At 38.6% G+C, this 19,898-nt stretch overlaps 1 protein-coding gene across 11 annotated transcripts in view; it reads right to left on the reverse strand.

Moving 5' to 3' along the window:
* MYO1B (myosin IB) overlaps positions 1–19,898 on the reverse strand; it is a 173,304-nt gene that overhangs the window by 26,824 nt on the left and 126,582 nt on the right. For all 11 annotated transcript variants that reach the window (XM_072742206.1, XM_072742207.1, XM_072742205.1 and 8 more), the window contains 7 exons: positions 19,442–19,507; positions 11,415–11,519; positions 9,574–9,636; positions 5,624–5,824; positions 4,038–4,264; positions 1,308–1,508; positions 655–748 (listed from right to left, as the gene is read on the reverse strand). In XM_072742206.1, the coding sequence (XP_072598307.1) occupies positions 655–748; positions 1,308–1,508; positions 4,038–4,264; positions 5,624–5,824; positions 9,574–9,636; positions 11,415–11,519; positions 19,442–19,507 (957 nt within the window). The remainder of the gene's footprint in view (positions 1–654; positions 749–1,307; positions 1,509–4,037; positions 4,265–5,623; positions 5,825–9,573; positions 9,637–11,414; positions 11,520–19,441; positions 19,508–19,898) is intronic.

Consider the following 19,898-nt stretch of genomic DNA (forward strand, 5'->3'; position numbering starts at 1 on the left):
TAGACTTCATGACAAATCAGAGAAGGGCTGAGCTGGAAGCTCAGATTTACCTTCACACTATCCATGATAATGTGACTATTAAGGGCAGAGAGATGCTGATAACATTTCTCTTTTGAACAAGTCAAACATTTTCCAGATTCTCCAAATTTCCAGATTACTAAAAACACTGCTGTGTTGATTATACTTTGTGTTAGCCTGTGTTCATTGATAAAAAAATGTTCCCTTGGAGTTCCTAAGTAGAATTTTAAGTGTCCTTTTCACCTTAAATTTTTTTTAATGACAATGCTTTCATGTACCTCAAAATAATAGGGTTTGTCTTTCCTAAAATTATTACATAACTCAGATATTGTCAATACAGACTGAATTTACCTCCAATTCCTAAGAATTAGGGAGGTTTTATTGTAGTAACAGCTCCTCTCTGACTTAGTAAGTGCTGTACGTCTATTGGTTCAAAGATTTTGATGTCTCATAAAAAATACACATGTTCTACAGCCTGCCCCCTACTCCCACATCCTCTTGGACATCTGCAGAAGAAACAAGAATGTAGCAGTCCTGGCAGCATCTTGGGCAATGTCCCGAAGTTAAAAATCCTTTAAGGACTTGCCTATATGATGATAGCCTAAGTTCAGAGCGTAAAGGTTTTGGTTGACATACTGTTCTCGGGTTCCGGATGAATATCTTTGATCGACCAAAGGAGTACTCTTCCACAGGAATCTCTAATTCATTAAACAGAACCTCCACACCAGCCCTATTAAAATAAATAAAAACAGTGAGTTTTCTGAGTTACAAAAAGAGATGCTATCTCCTCTTAAATCAGGTATCAGGTTCTCAGCAGTTTAAAAAAAATAGCTTTATTTCCAAGTATAATTGGACTCTCAGCAAGCAGCCTTTTGTCAAGGAATTTTCAGACTGAACTCCACAAATTAAACCAAATCCAGGGACGGTAAAAGAGTAAATTGGGGTTCAGAACTATGCAGTCTAAGAAGATATGGTATTAAAACCAGTATCTTGATTTCATTAGTGGAGGCAATCTTTGTATCAAATATACCTGTAACAAAGTACCGACCAGAACCAGGAGGGTGTAGAAGAAATTCATACCTATTTTGAACCCACTCAGTTAATTCTTTTTTTTTTTTTTTAAGATTTATTCATTTATTCATGAGAGATACAACTGAGAGAGAGAGAGGTGGAGACACAGGCAGAGGGAGAAGCAGGCTCCTTGCAGGGAGCCCGACGTGGGACTCGATCCCGGATCCCAGGATCGGGGCACAACCTGACCTATCAAATGTGATCAATGAATTTCTTACCTCGCTGGTCCTTTCCAATGAGGCCATGTTTGCTTACAAAGCATCTTGTATCTTTCTAGGCAAGGTTCATAGGCCTGCCTGAAGGCGTAGCCTGCCCTCCTCACTCGGACATTCTCCAGAAGACCCAGGTACCTGATCTGATGACATACTAGAGCCTCACTGAAGATGTGTGCTGCTTTTTTGTCATTTGGTTTGATGCACCTAAAAGATTACAAAGATTTTAGGTTTCAAACTCTGTCTCATATGGATATATCTGTGTTGTACAGAGTATAGTACCTAACTATTCTGTGAGGAGATAATTATTTATTATTCTTGGGAAACCCAGTCATTTCTTTTTAAATTATTTAAAATCATTTTATAGAAACTCAAAAATGAATATGACATACATGTCAGTTAAAAAAGAACAAACTAATACATACAATAACATGGGTAAATATCGCTGAAATTTTGTTGATTGAAATAAGTTTGATAAAAAGAGTCCTTTTTTTTTTTTATTCCGTTTATATGAAGTTCAAGAAAAACCTATGGTGAGAAATCAGTATTACTGTTATCTCTGGGGAGAGGTGAGGGGGTAGATGACAGAGAAGGGGCACAAGGGAACCTTCTAGGATGATGGGAATGTTTTAGATCTTAGTCTGGATGGTGTTGCACGGTGGATACATATGTAAAAGTTCAACAAGTTGTACCATTAAGATTCACACACTTTACTATATTGTATGTATACTGTGTACCTCAATGAAACTATTAAAAACACTACCATCTCCCTAAAACCCTGTAAATCCCTCCTTTTTAGCAGAGCATGTTGCTGCCCTAAGAAAGACTACATTTCACAGCTTCCTTGGCAAGTAGGTGTGGCCATGTGATCAAAAGTCTGGCCACTAGGATCACAGGAGAATTAATATAGGACACTATTGAGTGTGTCCCTAAAAGGAAAGGACTTGCACACCCCTTGTTCTTCTCCTGCTAACGGCTGGCTGAGAAGCCATCTTTGACAATACGGAGGAGGGAAACACCCTGGGAACCACAGAGCCACAAAACAGAAGACGTTGGATCAGCCCTGAAGCCCCTTATACTCAGTGGTTACCTAAGAAATAAATAACAGTCTTGTTTAAGTCATTGTCATGTCTGGATCTTAAGGACGCGATCTCCGTATCTTAATACACTGTTCAGCATTTATGGTTGTATCTGCCTACCTACACATGCTAAATAAGTTCTGCACACATTATATAATATGTGAACAACTAAATCTTACCTAGTTTGACTTTGATATTTTTATGCTTCTCCTTATACATTTATAAAAATAATGTCCACCCTTTGGCTTAAAAATAGACAACCAGATCAGTGGAACAGAATACTGAGTTTAGACCTAGACTCTTATATAGGTTTTCGATTGATTTTTCAATAAAGGCATCAAGTAATTTTTTTCTTTTCAATATATGGTGCTAGAGCAACACAGTAGCTATATTGACCTTAATATGAAATCTGAAACTACATAAAAGACTCTAGAAAAAAATATAATATATTCACAAGCTTATAGTTTATTAAGACTTCTTAGAGGTACATTAAGGCCACTAAAAGGGAAAGGGAAAAAATGGGGCAAAAAATAAAAAATAAAAAAAATAAAGGTAAGGGGGATGAAGGAACATTCTGGGTGATAGAATGTTCCATATGTTGACCAATGTTCCATATGGTGGTTGACAAAGTATATACAATGGTGAAAAAAATAACAGAGCTGTTCACCTAGGATCCGTGTATATCACTTCATGTAAATTATTATTAAATAATAATTTTTAAAAATCCACTTAGTTGAGAATAACAAAAGCAACTGACACAGAAAGTTTCCTGTTTTTTGAAGTTAGGATCTTTACCTACTATATGTTTCAACCTGATTATGTCAAACCAGGGGATTCTGACTCTATTTATTATTAATATAAATATTGGTACACAAACCAACACAAAAATGTTCTTCATTCCAGGTTCCTCACAACTGCATTTTTAAAAACAGTTATGGGAAGGGATGTGTGGGTGTGTGTACGCTACATGAAAACTGACCTGTTAGGCACACATCTCCCATTATCTAACTCACCAAATACACACACTGAAAACTCTAATCCTAATTGGCCTTCACTGAATCTTGAGATCTAAGGTGTCCTGGAAACAGGAAAAATAAAAAGACCAGATGCTCCTTAAGGAATTCTTTCTGTTGCTTTGAAAAATTTAAGATTGTTCTGGGAGTCATTCCTTTCTCCAAATCTATAAGTCTCATAGGAAAGAAAGATACTTTCAAACACCAAATTTGTAACTAAAGCCCAACTTGCTTTAATGCTGTGCTGTAAGTTAATGTAACAAGAATCCAAAGTGAATCCAATAAAAGAGTTTTATGCAAAACCTTTACCAGAAAAAAGCTTACATTTCTAAAATGTCATGAAACCAAAAAAAGATATAAAAAGTGAAAAACCTTATGTGCCAACAATGCAATTTCATTAAGTATCTATTCCTATCCCCTACCACGCTTCCCCCCCCCCCCTTTTTAAAAAGTCTTTGTTTGAAGGGGTAGAAGGGTTACTGGAGTAATTTTTAAGCAAACCCAAGATACCACATTACTCGAAGGGCAAGAACTTCAGTTATCCTCTGGGGGGATGGTATTCGGATTTAAGCAAACAGGAAAATGATCTTCCTTGAAAGTGCCTTCCTAATGAACCTGTCAAAGAGTTTCATGTGCAGAGATACCTAATGTAGTTCGGATTCTTGGTCTGGAGGTTTTTCATCAGTGTGGCCACAGATGCCTTGAACTGTGAGCCTGCTGTAGGAGGCCTTTTCAGGTTGATCTTGGCAGGATTCCCTTCAGGGAACAAAGACTTGATGAGGGTGTGGCTGGCCTTCCACATGGCTTGGGACAGGTCTCGGTAGAGAAGATCATTGTTCTTGTCAACAAATCCTTCTACCTGGTACAGCACCTATGGGCAGTACAAGAAATTCAACTGCTGATTACTGCACTCCAGGATGTCACATAACTGTTAAAAATATTCCAAGACTATCTATAATGCAGCCTCTTCTTTCTCCATCGAAAACCCCCAGGCTCATTAGTCACACTCCTAATACCGAATTAGCCTCCAAGTTTAAATTCCATCTGTCTAAATCACAGAAGAGTTCAAAATAAATTCTATTACGCTTCAGGATTTGCAAGAATAAACTCCAAAAATGCTATCATAACATTTTCAAAGGATTTTAGGCTTTTTTGGTGTTTGAGCACATTTTTGAGGTTTTACTTTTCCTCCTCTTCTTTTTTTTTTTAGTTCACATGTGCCAATTCTAGTCTGTTTGAAAATAGACAGGAGAAAACAGAGATAAAAACCCTGGTGTTTTCAGACAGCCTAAGTGTGCAGGGAAATTAACCAGAAAAGCATCTTTTAATAACACAAGCTAACAAACAAAAAATGAAGTACCAAGTTCCAACTTTTTAAAATTAACAGTAAATCGGATACTACATACTTAATTTTTACTAAATATATAATTACAAATGTTTCCCTCTTTGAAGCCTGCAACCTTATGTAGAAGGAGGTATTAACATCCATACTCTTTCAGGACTCTAAAAATTAAGCTACTGTCAAAATTGGTTTTTAACATTATATATCTTAGATGGCATAAAACTAATTCTCTCAAATATCTGGTAAAGGAGTAAGCACTTTTTTTTCAAAAAAGTAGCTATTTTCCCACTGTTGTTTCAAAATCTCAATCTAGGAATTCATTTATTTGCTAAATGATCTGTGGTTGTCAAACCTCACTATCAGTCTTTAGTGACACCTAATTTTTACTAGCAAACCTTTTATTCATGTTGACAGATCTATTTTTATAGGATAACTTCTAGCTTGGAAACAATACAATCGATTTTTAAAATATACTCGAGCTCTTTCATTAAGTCCACTGGCTTTCCTTTCAGCTCTGTTAAGATTGTGTTCAACTGACATGATCCAGATTTTTTTTTAAAGATTTTATTTATTTATTCATGAGAGACACACACAGAGAGAGAGGCAGAAGTACAGGCAGGGGAGAAGCAGGCTCCAAGCAGGGAGCCCGATGCGGGACTCAATCCCAGGACCCCAGGGTCACGCCCTGGGACGAAGGCAGACGCTCAACCACTGAGCCCCCCAGGCGTCCCATGATCCAGATTCTACTTCTATTGAACATTTACTGATTCTACGAGTTTGGCAACTCATCCTCCCAAGCTGGCACTGGTCAGAAGGCCCCCTCTGAGGCCTGAGCTCCTTGCGGGAACAACTGCAGGCCCACTGGGTGCTAGAGCCTCCTCCCCATACCTTGCCAGCATAGTGCTGAATTCTGAAGCAGCTGTGAGGCAGGGACGTGTCGTTGAGAAACCTGGAGCTCTTGCTCATCCTGCTTTCAAAGTGCTGGTGGGTGGCGCACACTTGGTTGAGCTTCTCCAAGAAGGTCTCGTCGGTGACCGTGCCAGGTCTCAGGCACTCCTCGTCCAGCATGGCCAGGATTCCATTTGTGTTCTGCGAGAAGGGAAGCAAAAAGGTTTCCTTCCTTCCTCACTGTATTGTTTAAATAATTATTCCTAATTACACCTTCAAACACAATTAACTTAGTCACAGAAAATTCCGCTCTGTTATACAAAAAGCGGGGAATCAAAACAAGTCACAAAAGCCACAGAAGTCGGCCCCCTTCCACAACGTGCCAGGTGTGTGCCCATGCTGGGGAGGAGAGGTCTCTATCATCTCCCTCCCCACCTTGCCTGCTTCCTCCCTCCCCCCCACCCCAATAAGACTTAGGAGTCACCTCAGTGACCTCAGGGGGCTGATGACTGAAATTCACCTTGTTGGAAAAAGGCAAGTCAGACCTCATATTCAAAACACATTCAAAGGTAAATCTAAACGTCAGAAACTAAATTTGACAATGCAGTTTCTACATGTGGCCATAAATCACAAAGCACAGTCTTCTAAGGCTATTATTTGATTCATAGCTTGAGAAGGAAATTGGTTTCAGATGTGTCCAAACTGTTCATGTGTTCAAAATGCCGTTTATTTTCCAGGAAAAAAAAAAAAAGAAAAAAGCTGTGATTTGGGATCGATGCAATCAAGCTGTGTTTCAAGAATATCTGTTTAGAATAAAATTCTTCCACATAAAATTTCAAAATGGATGTTGAACACGAGTGAGAATGTGTTGTGTATTCAGACCCCATGATCACATTTATCCCAAGAACAGTCAGCCCAGTGACACCGAATCAAAAATCTGGAATCTTCTACTTTGCTAAATAAAGGCTGCTGCTCCTTAGATTGCCCCTCTGGGCCCATATGTCTCTATTCCAAATACAACAATCCGGTCTACTGACCACCAGCCCCACCTACTTCCACCAGCCACAGCTCCCGGTTCCTCTCCCCTTCTCCTCGCAAGACCAAGACATCCTCTGACCAGCATTTGCTCATTCCGCACAAAACCCAGGGGAAGTGTGAACTGTCAGGCATCAAGCGTGTTCACAACAGCCTCAGAGTAAACATTATTGTTAGGTAACGCTGGAAGGAAACATTTCCTTTACGGACCCAGCCTCCTACGTGAACTCGAGTTACTTCGATCACATAGGCAAGGCGATTTGGGGCTGAGACAATCTACTTAAATGAAGTATATTATCATGGTTCTCTCCGTCTCTGTCTCTTTCCCTTTCTTCTCAAAGGGAAATAATTAAGTTCAATGTTCTATTTAGAGGAAGGAAAATGTGCTAGTCATGACTTCTGAAAGTTTAAGTTCTCACAGCAAATTACTTTGGTCACAAGATTTATGAGGAAAAGATTTTCAGTAAATTCACGGATTTTTCTGGATATTAGAGTTTTGAGTTATTTAGGTGGAATGTGAGCATTTGTATCCCAACATTCAAATATTTCAATATTTATATATTATAAATATTATATTTATAATATATAATATCATTAATATATAGTATTACATAATATATTATAGTTTATTATATAAGTATATAATATAATTATATATTAATATATAATATATAATATTATAAATGTTATGTTATGTTATGTTATAATATATTTCTCAATTTATTAAGAGAAAACCAGTCATCCTTCAGAGTATTCATCAATGTGCAACTCTCAGGAATATCTTCAAAGCTGAGGGAAGAGATACACTGGCTCGTTACATAATTTCCAAAAGGTCTTGTTAAAGATAAACAGAAAGTGACCTGCCGGACATTTAGGGCCCATGAGTCTATTCCAGCACTCACCTACTGCTGACAGCTAAAAAGACTGTAGGACAATAAAGTTTACGCATGGTTTCAAATTAACTTTCACTAACTTTGTTATCAGGGCCAAGAATGTGAGTAATCTTAAGCATAAAACAAAAGTTTCGGGATCCCTGGGTGGCGCAGCGGTTTGGCGCCTGCCTTTGGCCCAGGGCGCGATCCTGGAGACCCGGGATCGAATCCCACGTCGGGCTCCGGGTCACGAGAGCCATGGAGCCTGCTTCTCCCTCTGCCTGTGTCTCTGCCTCTCTCTCTATCTCTCTGTGACTATCATAAATAAATAAAAATTTAAAAACAAAACAAAACAAAAAAAAAAGTTTCCAGATTTTCACATATAAATCAATCTTCTTGCAATCAATTCATTTATAATCAACTACAGACTACAGATGTAAAAAACAAAGTATTTAGTGACCTTTTGGAATCTAAGATTTATCTAGTAATTTTGGATACTTTACGCCTTTTTACATATATACAGACACGTGTGGTCACCTGAAAATTCCCATGGACCTTGGCCACCTGCAAAGTCACAGATACACACGATACCCACAACGTAGGTTCTCCGAACCAAGGCTAGGTCTACACTGGAGCCATTCCCGGGGACCTACTTAGCTTAGTTCCCATGACTCTCCCTTTATCCTCCTTTATCTTAACTCGAAGAACATATCTTTTGTTATCTTAACTTGAAGAACATGTAACTTAAAGAGCATGTTTGTTGTTCCTTAGCATTTAAAAAATGTTTTCCAGCTTTACTGAGAGATGACTGACACATTAACACTATGGAATTTTAAGGTACACAAGGTGATAATTTGATACACTTTTAAATTGCAAAATGATTACCACCATAGCCTTAGCTAACACCTCTATCACGTCACATAGTTACCATTTCTTTTTTGTTGATGAGAACACTTAAGACCTACTCTCCTATTTTCAAAGATATAATAATAATATGGCATCGTTAGCTGTAATCACCATGCTAACCTTAGATTTCTAGAACTCCTTCATCTTGTGACTACAAGTCTGTACCTTTTGATTGACATCTCCTTATGTCCCCCAACCCAAGCCCCCACAAACCACTATTCTGCTTCTTTAGCTTTTTCAGATTCTACATATGTGATATCACGCACATTTGTCTTTCTCTGCCTAACTTATTTCACTTAGTGTAATGGCCTTGAGGTCCATCTGTTTTGCCACAAATGGCAGGATTTCCTTCTTTCTCATGGCTGAATAATATCCCATTGTATATACACACCTCATCTTTATCCATTCATCTATAGAAGGACACTTAGGTTGTTTCCACATCTTGGCTATTGTGAATAAATGCTGCAATTAACATGAGGGTAAAGACAGCTGTTCGAGATCCTGATTCTGTTTCCTCTGCATGTATATATACACCCAGAAGTGGAACTGCTGGATCACATAATAGTTCTATTTTTAATTTTTTGAGGAATCTCCATACTATTTCTATTATGGCTGCACTAGTTTACACTCCCACCAACAGTGTACAGAGAGACTCCCTTTTTCCCCACATCTTCACCAATATTTCTATTTTTGATAATAACCACTGAACAGTGTATTAAGAGGTTCCTGGAATTTTAGAAACAAAATGGATATTTGATTTGACAAAAACCTTGTTTCTGAGCCTCCTCTGACCAGGGCTCATATTCCCAGGAGCTGTGGACTAGACCTGGGCTCCCAGCACACAGCAAGAATGGTGTGGCTAAGGGCATGACATCTCAACATCATGAATGGGCTCTGCGATACGGCTGCAGGATGAGCATAGGAAACCGTAGCCAAGTGTCACAATGTCCAGCTGTCTATGTGTGTGTTCAAGAACCTATGGCTATAATATAGTGTATCCAGAACTCTGCAGCTCTCTAAAGAAAAGTGTCAAAGGAGTGAAAATGCTAACGCTTAACAAAGAAGGCAGGAGTGAATGACTGGTAAGGAGCGAATGATTACTAAGAAATTTTTTAGGAAATTGTACCTAATACTCACATTTTCTATTAGGTCACAAATGATAGCATTATTGAAATAGTCAATGTGTGTCCATTCTATGCCCTGAGAAACAAAAGAGAACAAAGTCAGATTCCTCATGACTACGCCACACGCAACCATCTATCAACGGCAACTGTGCCATCTTGCTATGTTTCACTTCCCCTCTGAGTGTACTTTTTTTATAAAAAATCAGTGTTGCCAATGCCATCTTCCGGTTCCCAAAACTTTCTTGACTTCAGCAGTCACCACTGACACGATGTGACCAAAGTGAACGCCCTTGACCTGTTTAGAGACTGCCTCCCATTCCACTCTCCCGTCTGTGGCAATTTCCCATGCACTTCATTGGCTCTGCGCCAAACATTTACTCAACAGGCCCTTGGGTCAATATTACTTTGTGTATATTTACAATGTTTATAAGGAAATAAGTCAGAACTTGATCCCAGGAATCTAAGGCCCACATTTTTCTGTTCTTAATTTGTAATCACAAGGAAAAAATTAATTTTAGAGTCAATCCTCTGTTGTAGGGCAGTTGACTACTTCAAATGTAAAAATATGCACTGCTGAGACAGAGTATTTTCAACATAAGACACAAAAATCGCCCCACGGTTCTAATGCTAGCTACAAAGCCGAATCTGGGAGGCTAAATGTCATCTCTGGATCTGCTTACTCTTTGCCCATAAGTGTAAACATCCATTTTTCTTCTAAGAGGAAGAAATTTAACTCATACAGCAAGCTGGGGATTTTCCTATATATTCTTAGACGTGTTCAAACAATCTGTACAAACTGTTTTAAATTATAGATCAAAGTTTGGGCAATCTCTTTATGATGAGAAGACAGGAAGAGAATGAATCTGGCTCTTAGGATGTTTACATTAAAAAAGGTGCCAGTCAGGATAAAATGTTTCTAAGGCATGACGATCATTCTAAAAAAAAGATGAAATATTTATGATTTAGCTTTTGAGTACATGGGTTATTTTACAAAGACTCTGAGGATAACAATCACATTAGAAAATTCTGTACTGAAAAAAAAAAGAAAAAGAAAAAAAAAGGAAAATTCTGTACTGAGGCAAAAAAAAAAAAAAAAAAGGATTCTTAATGTGTCCTTAATGATTTACAGTAACACTACAGAAAATGAAGAAAAATAGGTAATACCATTATTAAAATACAAAGCAAATAAATAGAAAAATTAAATATAATAATTCCTTTTGTTTGAAATAATTTTATAGTTCAAAAAACGTTATTCAAAAAATGAAAGGCTGAAAACCACACATGACTTTACAATTAAGTATGAAACTTTGTAAACATCACTTCTGATTATTTTCAAATTATTTTGAGATAATCCATACATAGCACTAGTACAATATCTGGCAAGACAGTAAACACTCAGCAAATATTAATTACCTGTTTTCATTACAAAATTTTAGAAAATCAATGCCTTTCAAGATTGAACAAAGTCTCAAAATATTTTCAAATTCATAGAGAGTAGTACTGATGCTCAACTAACTGAGCCACCTAGCTGCCCTTCAGGTTTTTGTTTTTTTTTTTTTTTTTAACACACTGTTATTTTACATCATTGCATTACAATCCACTAAGGATCAAGCCAGTCAACTGATATTTACTGAGCACCTACGATGTGCCAGGCACTGTTCTAGGCACTAGCAGCAGAACAGCGAAAATACTCCCAGTAAGCTTAGATGTCATAACAAACAACTTTTAAAAAGACACAATATGGCAAAACTTAGATAAATTTGATTTTAGGATCACATTTATATAGACTTGTGAATCCACAATTTGTATGATGAGTAAAAAATAAACCCTTAAAAAAATACATTTCAACATTACCTCCCGTATATATTCCTCTTGCTCTTCTTTGAGGGTAAGTTCAATGAAGATTTGCTGTAGCTTTTCATTACAATAATTAATAATGAACTGCTCAAAGCTGTTGTCCTACATGGAAAAAAATGAAGACAGCCTTATAAAACCAACCCATTGGCTCTCCCGCAGCAGTGGCGCTCCAACATCTCAAACCACAAGAAACACGTCACACACTGTCTCGCAGATTTAACTGTGGCCCAGCACGGCTCCTGGGACACCGAAGCCCAGCACACAGAGCTTGCACACTGCAGGCACTTGAGAAATGGCTCGAGTCAAGTGGATGAATGAAGTGTACACAAGTTACGCAGTATTTTGAAAGATGAAGCTTTTTAGCTGACGGAGGAGCACCCCACACATGGTAAAACAAAATAAAAAATAAAAAGGTTCCCCTAAAGGATCAGAAAAGAAACCATGAGATTTATAATCTCTGGTCACCCAAGTTCTCAGTCGGCCATTCATCGGGTGAAACTCTGCAGCTCCAGAAAGTCTTCTTGACCTGACCTCTTGTTCCCCCATCCATGGTCAACTCCCTCATTCTGACTCTTAGATACCAGCACTTCCTAAAAACCACGCTGTGTGTACATGTGTGGGCATATACATGAGTGGTGACTTGGTTTCAGCCCTGTCTGTCCCACTAGATGGGCAAGCGCTGACCACGTGTCTCTTTGTTCACCAAGGGAAGCCCATTCCTTGCACAGCCCTTTGCATCTAGAAAGTTCTCCATATGTACTTGATGAATGAATGAGCTAAGTGCCTAAAAAAGAGGCTCAAGAGAATCAGCACATCAAAATCATTTCCCAAGCAAGAAACTCTCTTCTCAGAAGGCTCCAGTATTTATCTCTCGCATGATTGTCAGAGGCCTCTCTTTCATATTATGAACTCTGGTGGAAGATCCAAGCCTAAGTCAACCCCAGACAATCTACGAGGTTTAATGTATTGCCATGTATACTGAGGGCACGAAATGCACGTCTGTGGAATGAATAATACACTTCACCAAGAACCACGCCAGCCAGGGAGACGTAGATCTGATAATAAGACATGTTATTTTCACCTCTACCGTCTGCCTTTGCAGAGAGGAGACAGTGGCCATGGGAGCGAGGGACAGTACAACCCCACCACTGACAAATCTGACTCCTCTCCTACTGAGGTGGCTAGTCCTGGCCTAATAATAATATTAATATTACGATATTAATACGTAATACGAGTGTCCCAGCGTGAAACCGAAGCTCGCCACTTCTTGGGAATACACAGAGCCCCGGGCCCTCAAACCTCTCTGTAAATGACGAAAGCAAAAAAGTCATAGAGCTTTTCAAAAGTTGAACTTTCAAAATCTACTTTGTTCCTACATAGGACAAATTTTATTTTATTTTATTTATTTATTTATTTATTTATTTATTTATTTATTTATTCATGAGAGACACAGAGAGAGACAGAGACTCAGGTAGAGGGAGTCTCCCCTGCAGGGAGCCCGATGTGAGACTCGATCCCAGGACCCCAGGGTCATGACCTGAGCCAAGGGCAGACGCTCAACCGCTGAGCCACCCGGGTGTCCCCATAAGACAAATTTTAAAATGAGACTTATGATGCAGCAGCTGACTACATTCTTTCCTGGAAGCCAGTTAATGGTTTCCTGTCACCAGTGATAAACTCATTATCAGGGAGAATTTTTAACACTAAACCATAAATGACACCTACACATGATCACTGGCTAATCTTTTAATGTCAAGTCTGGTCAAGGAGAAGAGGTTTTTGTTTTTTTGTTTTTTAATCATGAAGGTTTTTCCTAAAGGGAATACATTTACTCTCAATACTTTGAACAAACGCAGTCTTAGACACAAAGGGCATCCCCAGTATTCATTTTCACATGAAGTTTTAAAAGCCAATGTGCTCCAATCTTCAGAGCTTAACAATTTTGATTAGAAGCTGACGTCAATCTGGTCCAGGCGCCTTATTATGATTATGATCAGGATAAGGCCATTTCTCTACAAGGAAGTCTGGGTTTCTTTGTTTGGTAAAATATATCCTTATATAATAATACTACTACCCCAGATTGAAAACTAATAAACAAAATTATAAACAAAAGTTTTGTTTATAATAAACAAAAGCTTTAATGGTTTATTGAATGGTTAAAATCCGTTCTGTCATTTAATAAGTCTATGCTCATGGAAGTATTTAAATGAAATTATGCTAAATCTTCAAATGGTAACTAATGAGGAGAAACAAGAGGAGAATAACTAGTGTCCTTACACATTTCACGGCTATGAACAGCTGGAGGTACGCTTTGCAACAGGACCATGAAATACGAACAAGCAGGTTAGAAATCAGAGGCAAAGCTTCACAATTACAACACAACTTAACAATTAAGTTAGAACTAAACTAGGTTTATCTTCAAGATTTAAAAATTCCTGTATGAATCCTCTATTTCATATCTGCACACAGTTAATCGATGGCCATTTACTGCAAAATCCACACAGTTGGAGAAGAAGCCATTAACACAGGAGCATGCAACAAGTTGTCACCGCAAACAGTTCATACTTACTGCATTCTGGTGCAAAAAGGGACAGATTACACAAAATGCAGTCAGTTCTTCATTTGCAATAAACTTCTAAAAGTAAACACTTATTGATAGTTATTCATTGGCGCAAATGACGGACTTGATTTTACCATTTAGACTATGTTTCTGATCAGCCCAAAACTTGAAATCAAGATATATGTCCAATCAGTTCAAAAAACAGCCCCCCCCAATACCTACATGTGGTCACGTGGTGTCTGAACTGTGGTTCTGCTAGATGTGAGCTACACAGGACAAAAACAGTCGGACTCAAATAATACCGCATATAACTTGCTCAAGGTCCCAAGGCTTTGAGGTCTAATGCTTCTAATTCAAAATTATCAGGAGAAATAAAATGTGTATGTATGACACATCCCCCCCAAAGAGTCAGAGACAGAGGCAATTGGCAGGTCAGGGAAAGAGTGAAGAGATCCAGCAAGATCCAAGGGCCCCTCCTCTTTCTCAGCACAGCAACACACCCCATGCTGTCCCTGCTAGGTCTCCCCTTCGAAACATCAACAATGTGGTAAGGAGAGAGCATTCTGGAGATGGCATAAGAAAAAACTGGTCTCTCCTACCTCATCCTGCTTCTAAAGAACAACAACAAAAGCGAATAGCACAATCCTCAAGGCAGAAACCAGCTTGCCTCCCCTCAGAACTATCTCAGCATCTACCGCAAACACACCTCACAGGTTGTAAAACCTGTTACAAATCGCCACTTATTGCCAAAAATGAAGGCAATCCCATTTCTCATGATCTACGTTTAACTTGTTGACATCCTCCTCATGCTTTGGGAAACGGGACTTCACAAATCATTAAAAATAACATACAAAAACTTACAATCGTGAAAAATGAAGGAATAGCCTGGTAACAGTTTGTATAGTGGCAACTTGCATTGGGTCCAGAATACGCCTTTGTGTACGCAGGCACTAAGTATCACTGGGGTTCCCAACTGGGACATTCTCCCTTTTAGAAAACAACTGAACCGGGTCTAGGAGCTATCATATGAATTAAAGTCCCCAAAGCAATTTGATATTTGGATACTTCTGAGTCAAGAACTGTGGGTAGCCAGCTATCCCTGAGCTGGGCGCTGTCTCCCACGTGTCAGTCTCATGAATCAGTCTCCTAAGGAGGAAGTGGGCAGGAGCTTGAATGACTCATGCCCCCACTCTCTCTCCAGTGTTCTACCCAAGTCCCATACATGGGATGTGTCTCTATTGTCTAACTCACATTTATCCCTAAAGGCTGAGGGATAAAGCTAAAACCTTGGGGAACATTTTCGAACAAGTTTATCTAGAATTTTCCATCCTATAATCTCCTTGCAGTAAGCCAAGAACCATCCCCACCCCCACCGGACTGTTCTAGGGAAAACAGGTACACAGCAAGGTGTCCAGGTTCTATGCAGTTTTACACTGTATCCACCAAGTGTAGACTGGGGTGGGAAGAACTCGCTAGGTTTAGAAGTATGTAATATACCAAAACTTCAAAATCTAGGGCTTCTTTCCAGAAGTTCTGAGTTTGAGTCCACTTTGTCAATATCAAAGAAACAGAAAACCATACTCCCAGTGAGGTTGACAACTAGTTTGTACTCTTTAAGTATCAACTACGAACTTTCCACCTGGAAGGATTTTGAAAGATGGGTCAAAAATACTAGCTTGTCCCTAATTTATCTGTATTTTCTCAGCAATAGGGGAGGCATGATACCTTATGCTCTTTAAGAGAGGTGGATATTTAAATCTTGCACTCTTCTAAATGCATGACATTTTTCTTCCCAGTACATATTCAAATACGGTAAATTTAAAGAAAAATCGCTTTATAGTGCTCTTCTTAAATAATTTAAAATGAGCTTTGATTTAAATAGTTAAAAAGAGTAACGATGTACAAATACATATTATGAATCATATTATTTCTCATCATTCCCATTCTAAAATGTACGTTAAAAACCCTCCTTCCTCTTCAAGTTTTCTAGCACATGAAGAACAGAATTGAAAGAAAACAGCTGGGACAGAAGGTATTGCCTACAACCGGAATAAATTTTTGTTTAAAAACAATTTTGAAAAGAAATCTCATAATCACGAGACAGACTTACAGGCTACATGGACTCTTGATCGCCTAGTAGGTTATTTTATTTAGAACAATTATTGCATCCAGCCTATCATATTCCTACTGTATATGGGTCACTTTCCATGAGGGCCATAAGGGCAAGATGAATAAAGGGTGCCTGATTCAAAAAAACTAGTCCTTTGCCTTATGAAACTAAATTGTATGAAAAGTGAAATATCCAGCCTGCTGTTCTGCTTTGGTCCTCAGCACACCAACAACGGGTTAGATTTTCCCAGTAAACCACCTGCCATTTTTAGTACTTCTCAGGTAAGCACTTAGAAAAAAGCTGAATCAATTTAGATGGCTCAACTTAGTTTTGAATTTAATTTTTTCATTTGTTATTTTATGGTGATGCTATAAATGTTTCTCAGAGATCAGTTCTAAGAACATCCAAACTTAATTGTGTGGACCTGGGAATGTCTGCATTATATAACTGTCTCCCTTGGCGAAACTGGACTCCTGTTAAATGAGGAGTCTAAATTTATAGTTAGATTTTTCTTCACTAGGACTTTTAACTCACTTCCTCTTAGTTTTGGTATCAGTGTTTCACTAATCTGTTTTCCAAACAGACATCCGATCACATGCGGCCAGCAAGGCAGGACTATTCACACAGCTGGCCCTGGAATGCTTTGCAGTCAAATCCATGTGTCATCATCCCATGGTTTAATGCATCAGTTTCCCTCTTCCATTTAGAGACGGACCGAAATGAGTGAAAGGTTTCCGTCAGCTCAGCTGAAACACGTTTTCCTGGGAACTGGCAATAGGGGGTCATGAGGCTGAATTAGAAACATTAAAAAAATGTTTTTCTTGAACTTTTATTATCCAATTTTTAAAGTGATGCCCAGGTTATTCTTTAAGGCAAAACCCTTAATTCCTGCAGCCAAGTTTCATGGAAGAACAAAGGTAAAGTTTTCTCTCTACTCCATCAGTTTACCTTCACTTGGGTAGACGATACTATAGAAATTTTCATTTGTGCATTGATGAGGATTCTGAATACTAAGTCAGACCTTGAGGTTGTACTTCAGCTTGTGGTACTCTTAAGTCATTAATTATCTGGTTCCCTCATGTAAAATATTATGGGCTTCCTGATGTTTCCATGTGTTCTAATTTTGCGGAGAATCCAGAAAAATGGAGGATGGCATGTGCAGTGTGCATGTGAATACATCAAAAAAAAAAAAAAAAAAAGCCTAATTCCGTATCAAAAAGCAGGTAAAAGTATCTAAAAGTGTGCAACCAAATCTCTATTCTGATCTCCCCTGAGGAAATTTAATTATAAAATAAACAGATTATTAAAAATCAAGATGTTTGGAAGATTAATCAGAAGGTTTAGACAAGAACATGGAGAGAACAATTAGTTATAATGAAAGACAAATCTTAATTCTCTCAAGGAACTGGAAAAAAAAATCAAAGCCTATACTGGAGAAGGCAAATTCGTTTCTCATGATTTTAGGGGGCATCATAGGATCTGCTATAGACACGACTGGTCAGATTTGGCCTTGGTTGAAAGTTCTGGTTGGGGGCGTTCTTAAGAAAAAATGTTTTCACTCAAGGATAGTTCTGAGTATATCCAAGCAATTCTCCTAACTCACAGGCCTCAAATTCTTCCCTATTACCAAGACACCAGAAGCTTTCCTTTGCAAAGTCTGCTAATGGGGTACCAATACAAGCAGACATTATGCTAAAGAGCAGTTTTCGAGGGGCAGGACGGGGGACAGCAGCCATTCCGCAGCACAGGTGTCCCACACTCGGCCACCAGTACACTAAAGACCTAGAGGGGGGCTCCTCATGTTGGCCAGCGTGGAAGGATGACAACAGCACAGAAATACAGGGCAACAGAAACTTATCACATTTGGGTTTTTTCCTTACTTCCAGGTACTGGGGACCCTGTGAGTTTGGGGAGAAAAGTGCCCTATAGGAAATCGTTTATTATTTATTCAGGAGGCCTAGGGCTTTAGGTCCTGAGTCTGCTCTTTATTTAATTTTTTTAATTTTTTTTAATTTGTGAGAGACACAGAGAGAGAGGCAGAGACACAGGCAGAGGGAGAAGCAGGCTCCCTGCAGGGAGCCCAACGCAGGACTCGATCCCTGGACCCGGGATAATGACTTGAGCCAAAGGCAGATGCTTTACTACTGAGCCACCCAGGTGCCCGTGAGTCTGCCCTTTAGTAGCCATGTAACCTTGGGATAGCTACTTGACCTTCAGAGCCTCACCTCCTCAACTATAAAATAGGAATCACTGCAGTGATTTCATTAAGTTTTTGTGAAAATTAAATCAGGTAATATATGTACCAGTTAGCACAGTGCTTACATCCTGTTAGGCCTCAATAGTTATTTACCACTGGCTATGGAATACGGACTGTGATCAAGCAGGGAGAAGGCACTGTCACAGCAATAAATGTTGTAAGAAAAAGACGTTTGCTAGAAAGGCCTGGCTTAGTTGCAGGTAATGGGCTGATGTTTTTTTCTATTCTGTGAACCTGATAATTTGGAACACATGAAAGCTTTGGGTGGTCATTCTGGGTATGGCCTGGTTATTTAAAGGAATTCACAAATCATTACTTATGGGGAGAATAAAGAAAGGAAGAGCCTGATCTACCTGTAATTTTCCTGAACCAAACTAAAATACCACTCCTAAAAGTAAGAGAAAGTGCTTTAAAAGGTCCTTAAAATGGGGGGAGAGGGAAAAAAAAGTCCTTAAAATGGCTTCTAAATGTCAAAGTTAGCAAGAGGATAAATAGGAAATTCTAATATAAGTATATAATGTTTAAATATTTAATCTGTAATAAACATGGAGTCTTTTTTAAAATTTCATTATGAACTCTCACAAAAATTCTTTCAACCTTTGCAACAGAATGCATAATGAAAGATCACAGTTCTTTGAGACCCCAAAATCACCCAGTCCAGACCCTCTCTGCCTGGGTCCAACAGGGATGAAGTGACCAGCTCCAGCCAGGCAGCGGCCAGCATCCAGCTCATGGGCTCAGGGCTTTCTCATGGCACCATCTCGCTTCACTTTCTTACAAATGAATGAACGAGCACAGTGTTCATGCACCTTGTTGGAAATTTCACAGTGAGAATTCTGAATTTGCAATTACAAAATTCTCATACTGATATCGGAAGTTCTTCCCTTGACAGCACTGTCTCCAAAATTCTTGTTCTCAGCACTCAATACACATGTACATACACACACACACACACACACACACTTTGTTACATCTACACAAAGGTTTCTTTGTAGATTCAGAGCTATATTAATTATATTAAATGTTGTCTATAGAATATACAATTTAATTTCCAACTGCTCTGCATTAAGAAAAACAAACCCTACAAAAAAGCTTACCTCAAAAATTTCAAAGCCATAAATGTCCAAAACACCCATGACCTTCTTTCTCACTTTGGTCTGCGCCTTAAAAAAAGTTTAAAATTGATGGGTTAATTTAAGCCTGAAATATAACACTAAAAGCATACTAAGGAATATCGACCTATATTATAAGTTAATTGCGTTTCACACTACAAGAATAACTATAATTGAGTTTTGTTTTTATGAACGTATGAGGTAGAAAGTTGGCATGGAATCTTCCAGAAATTTTAATAATAGATGATTCATTTAAAGATAGTAGTAGTGATGCTTAACTATAATAAAAGATCACTGAATGTTACGATATAGGTAAGGCCTTTCAAAATCATACTACTCCATCCAATATGCTCATTTTACTGAAGAACACATCAGCAGCTAGAGAGGTCAAGTGACCTTTTCAGCCAAGTGCACACAACTAAGACCTGGAATGCTCTCAGAG

This window comes from Vulpes vulpes, chromosome 16 (genome assembly GCF_048418805.1).
Source record: "Vulpes vulpes isolate BD-2025 chromosome 16, VulVul3, whole genome shotgun sequence".
In the NCBI taxonomy this organism is placed as follows: Eukaryota; Metazoa; Chordata; class Mammalia; order Carnivora; family Canidae; genus Vulpes; species Vulpes vulpes.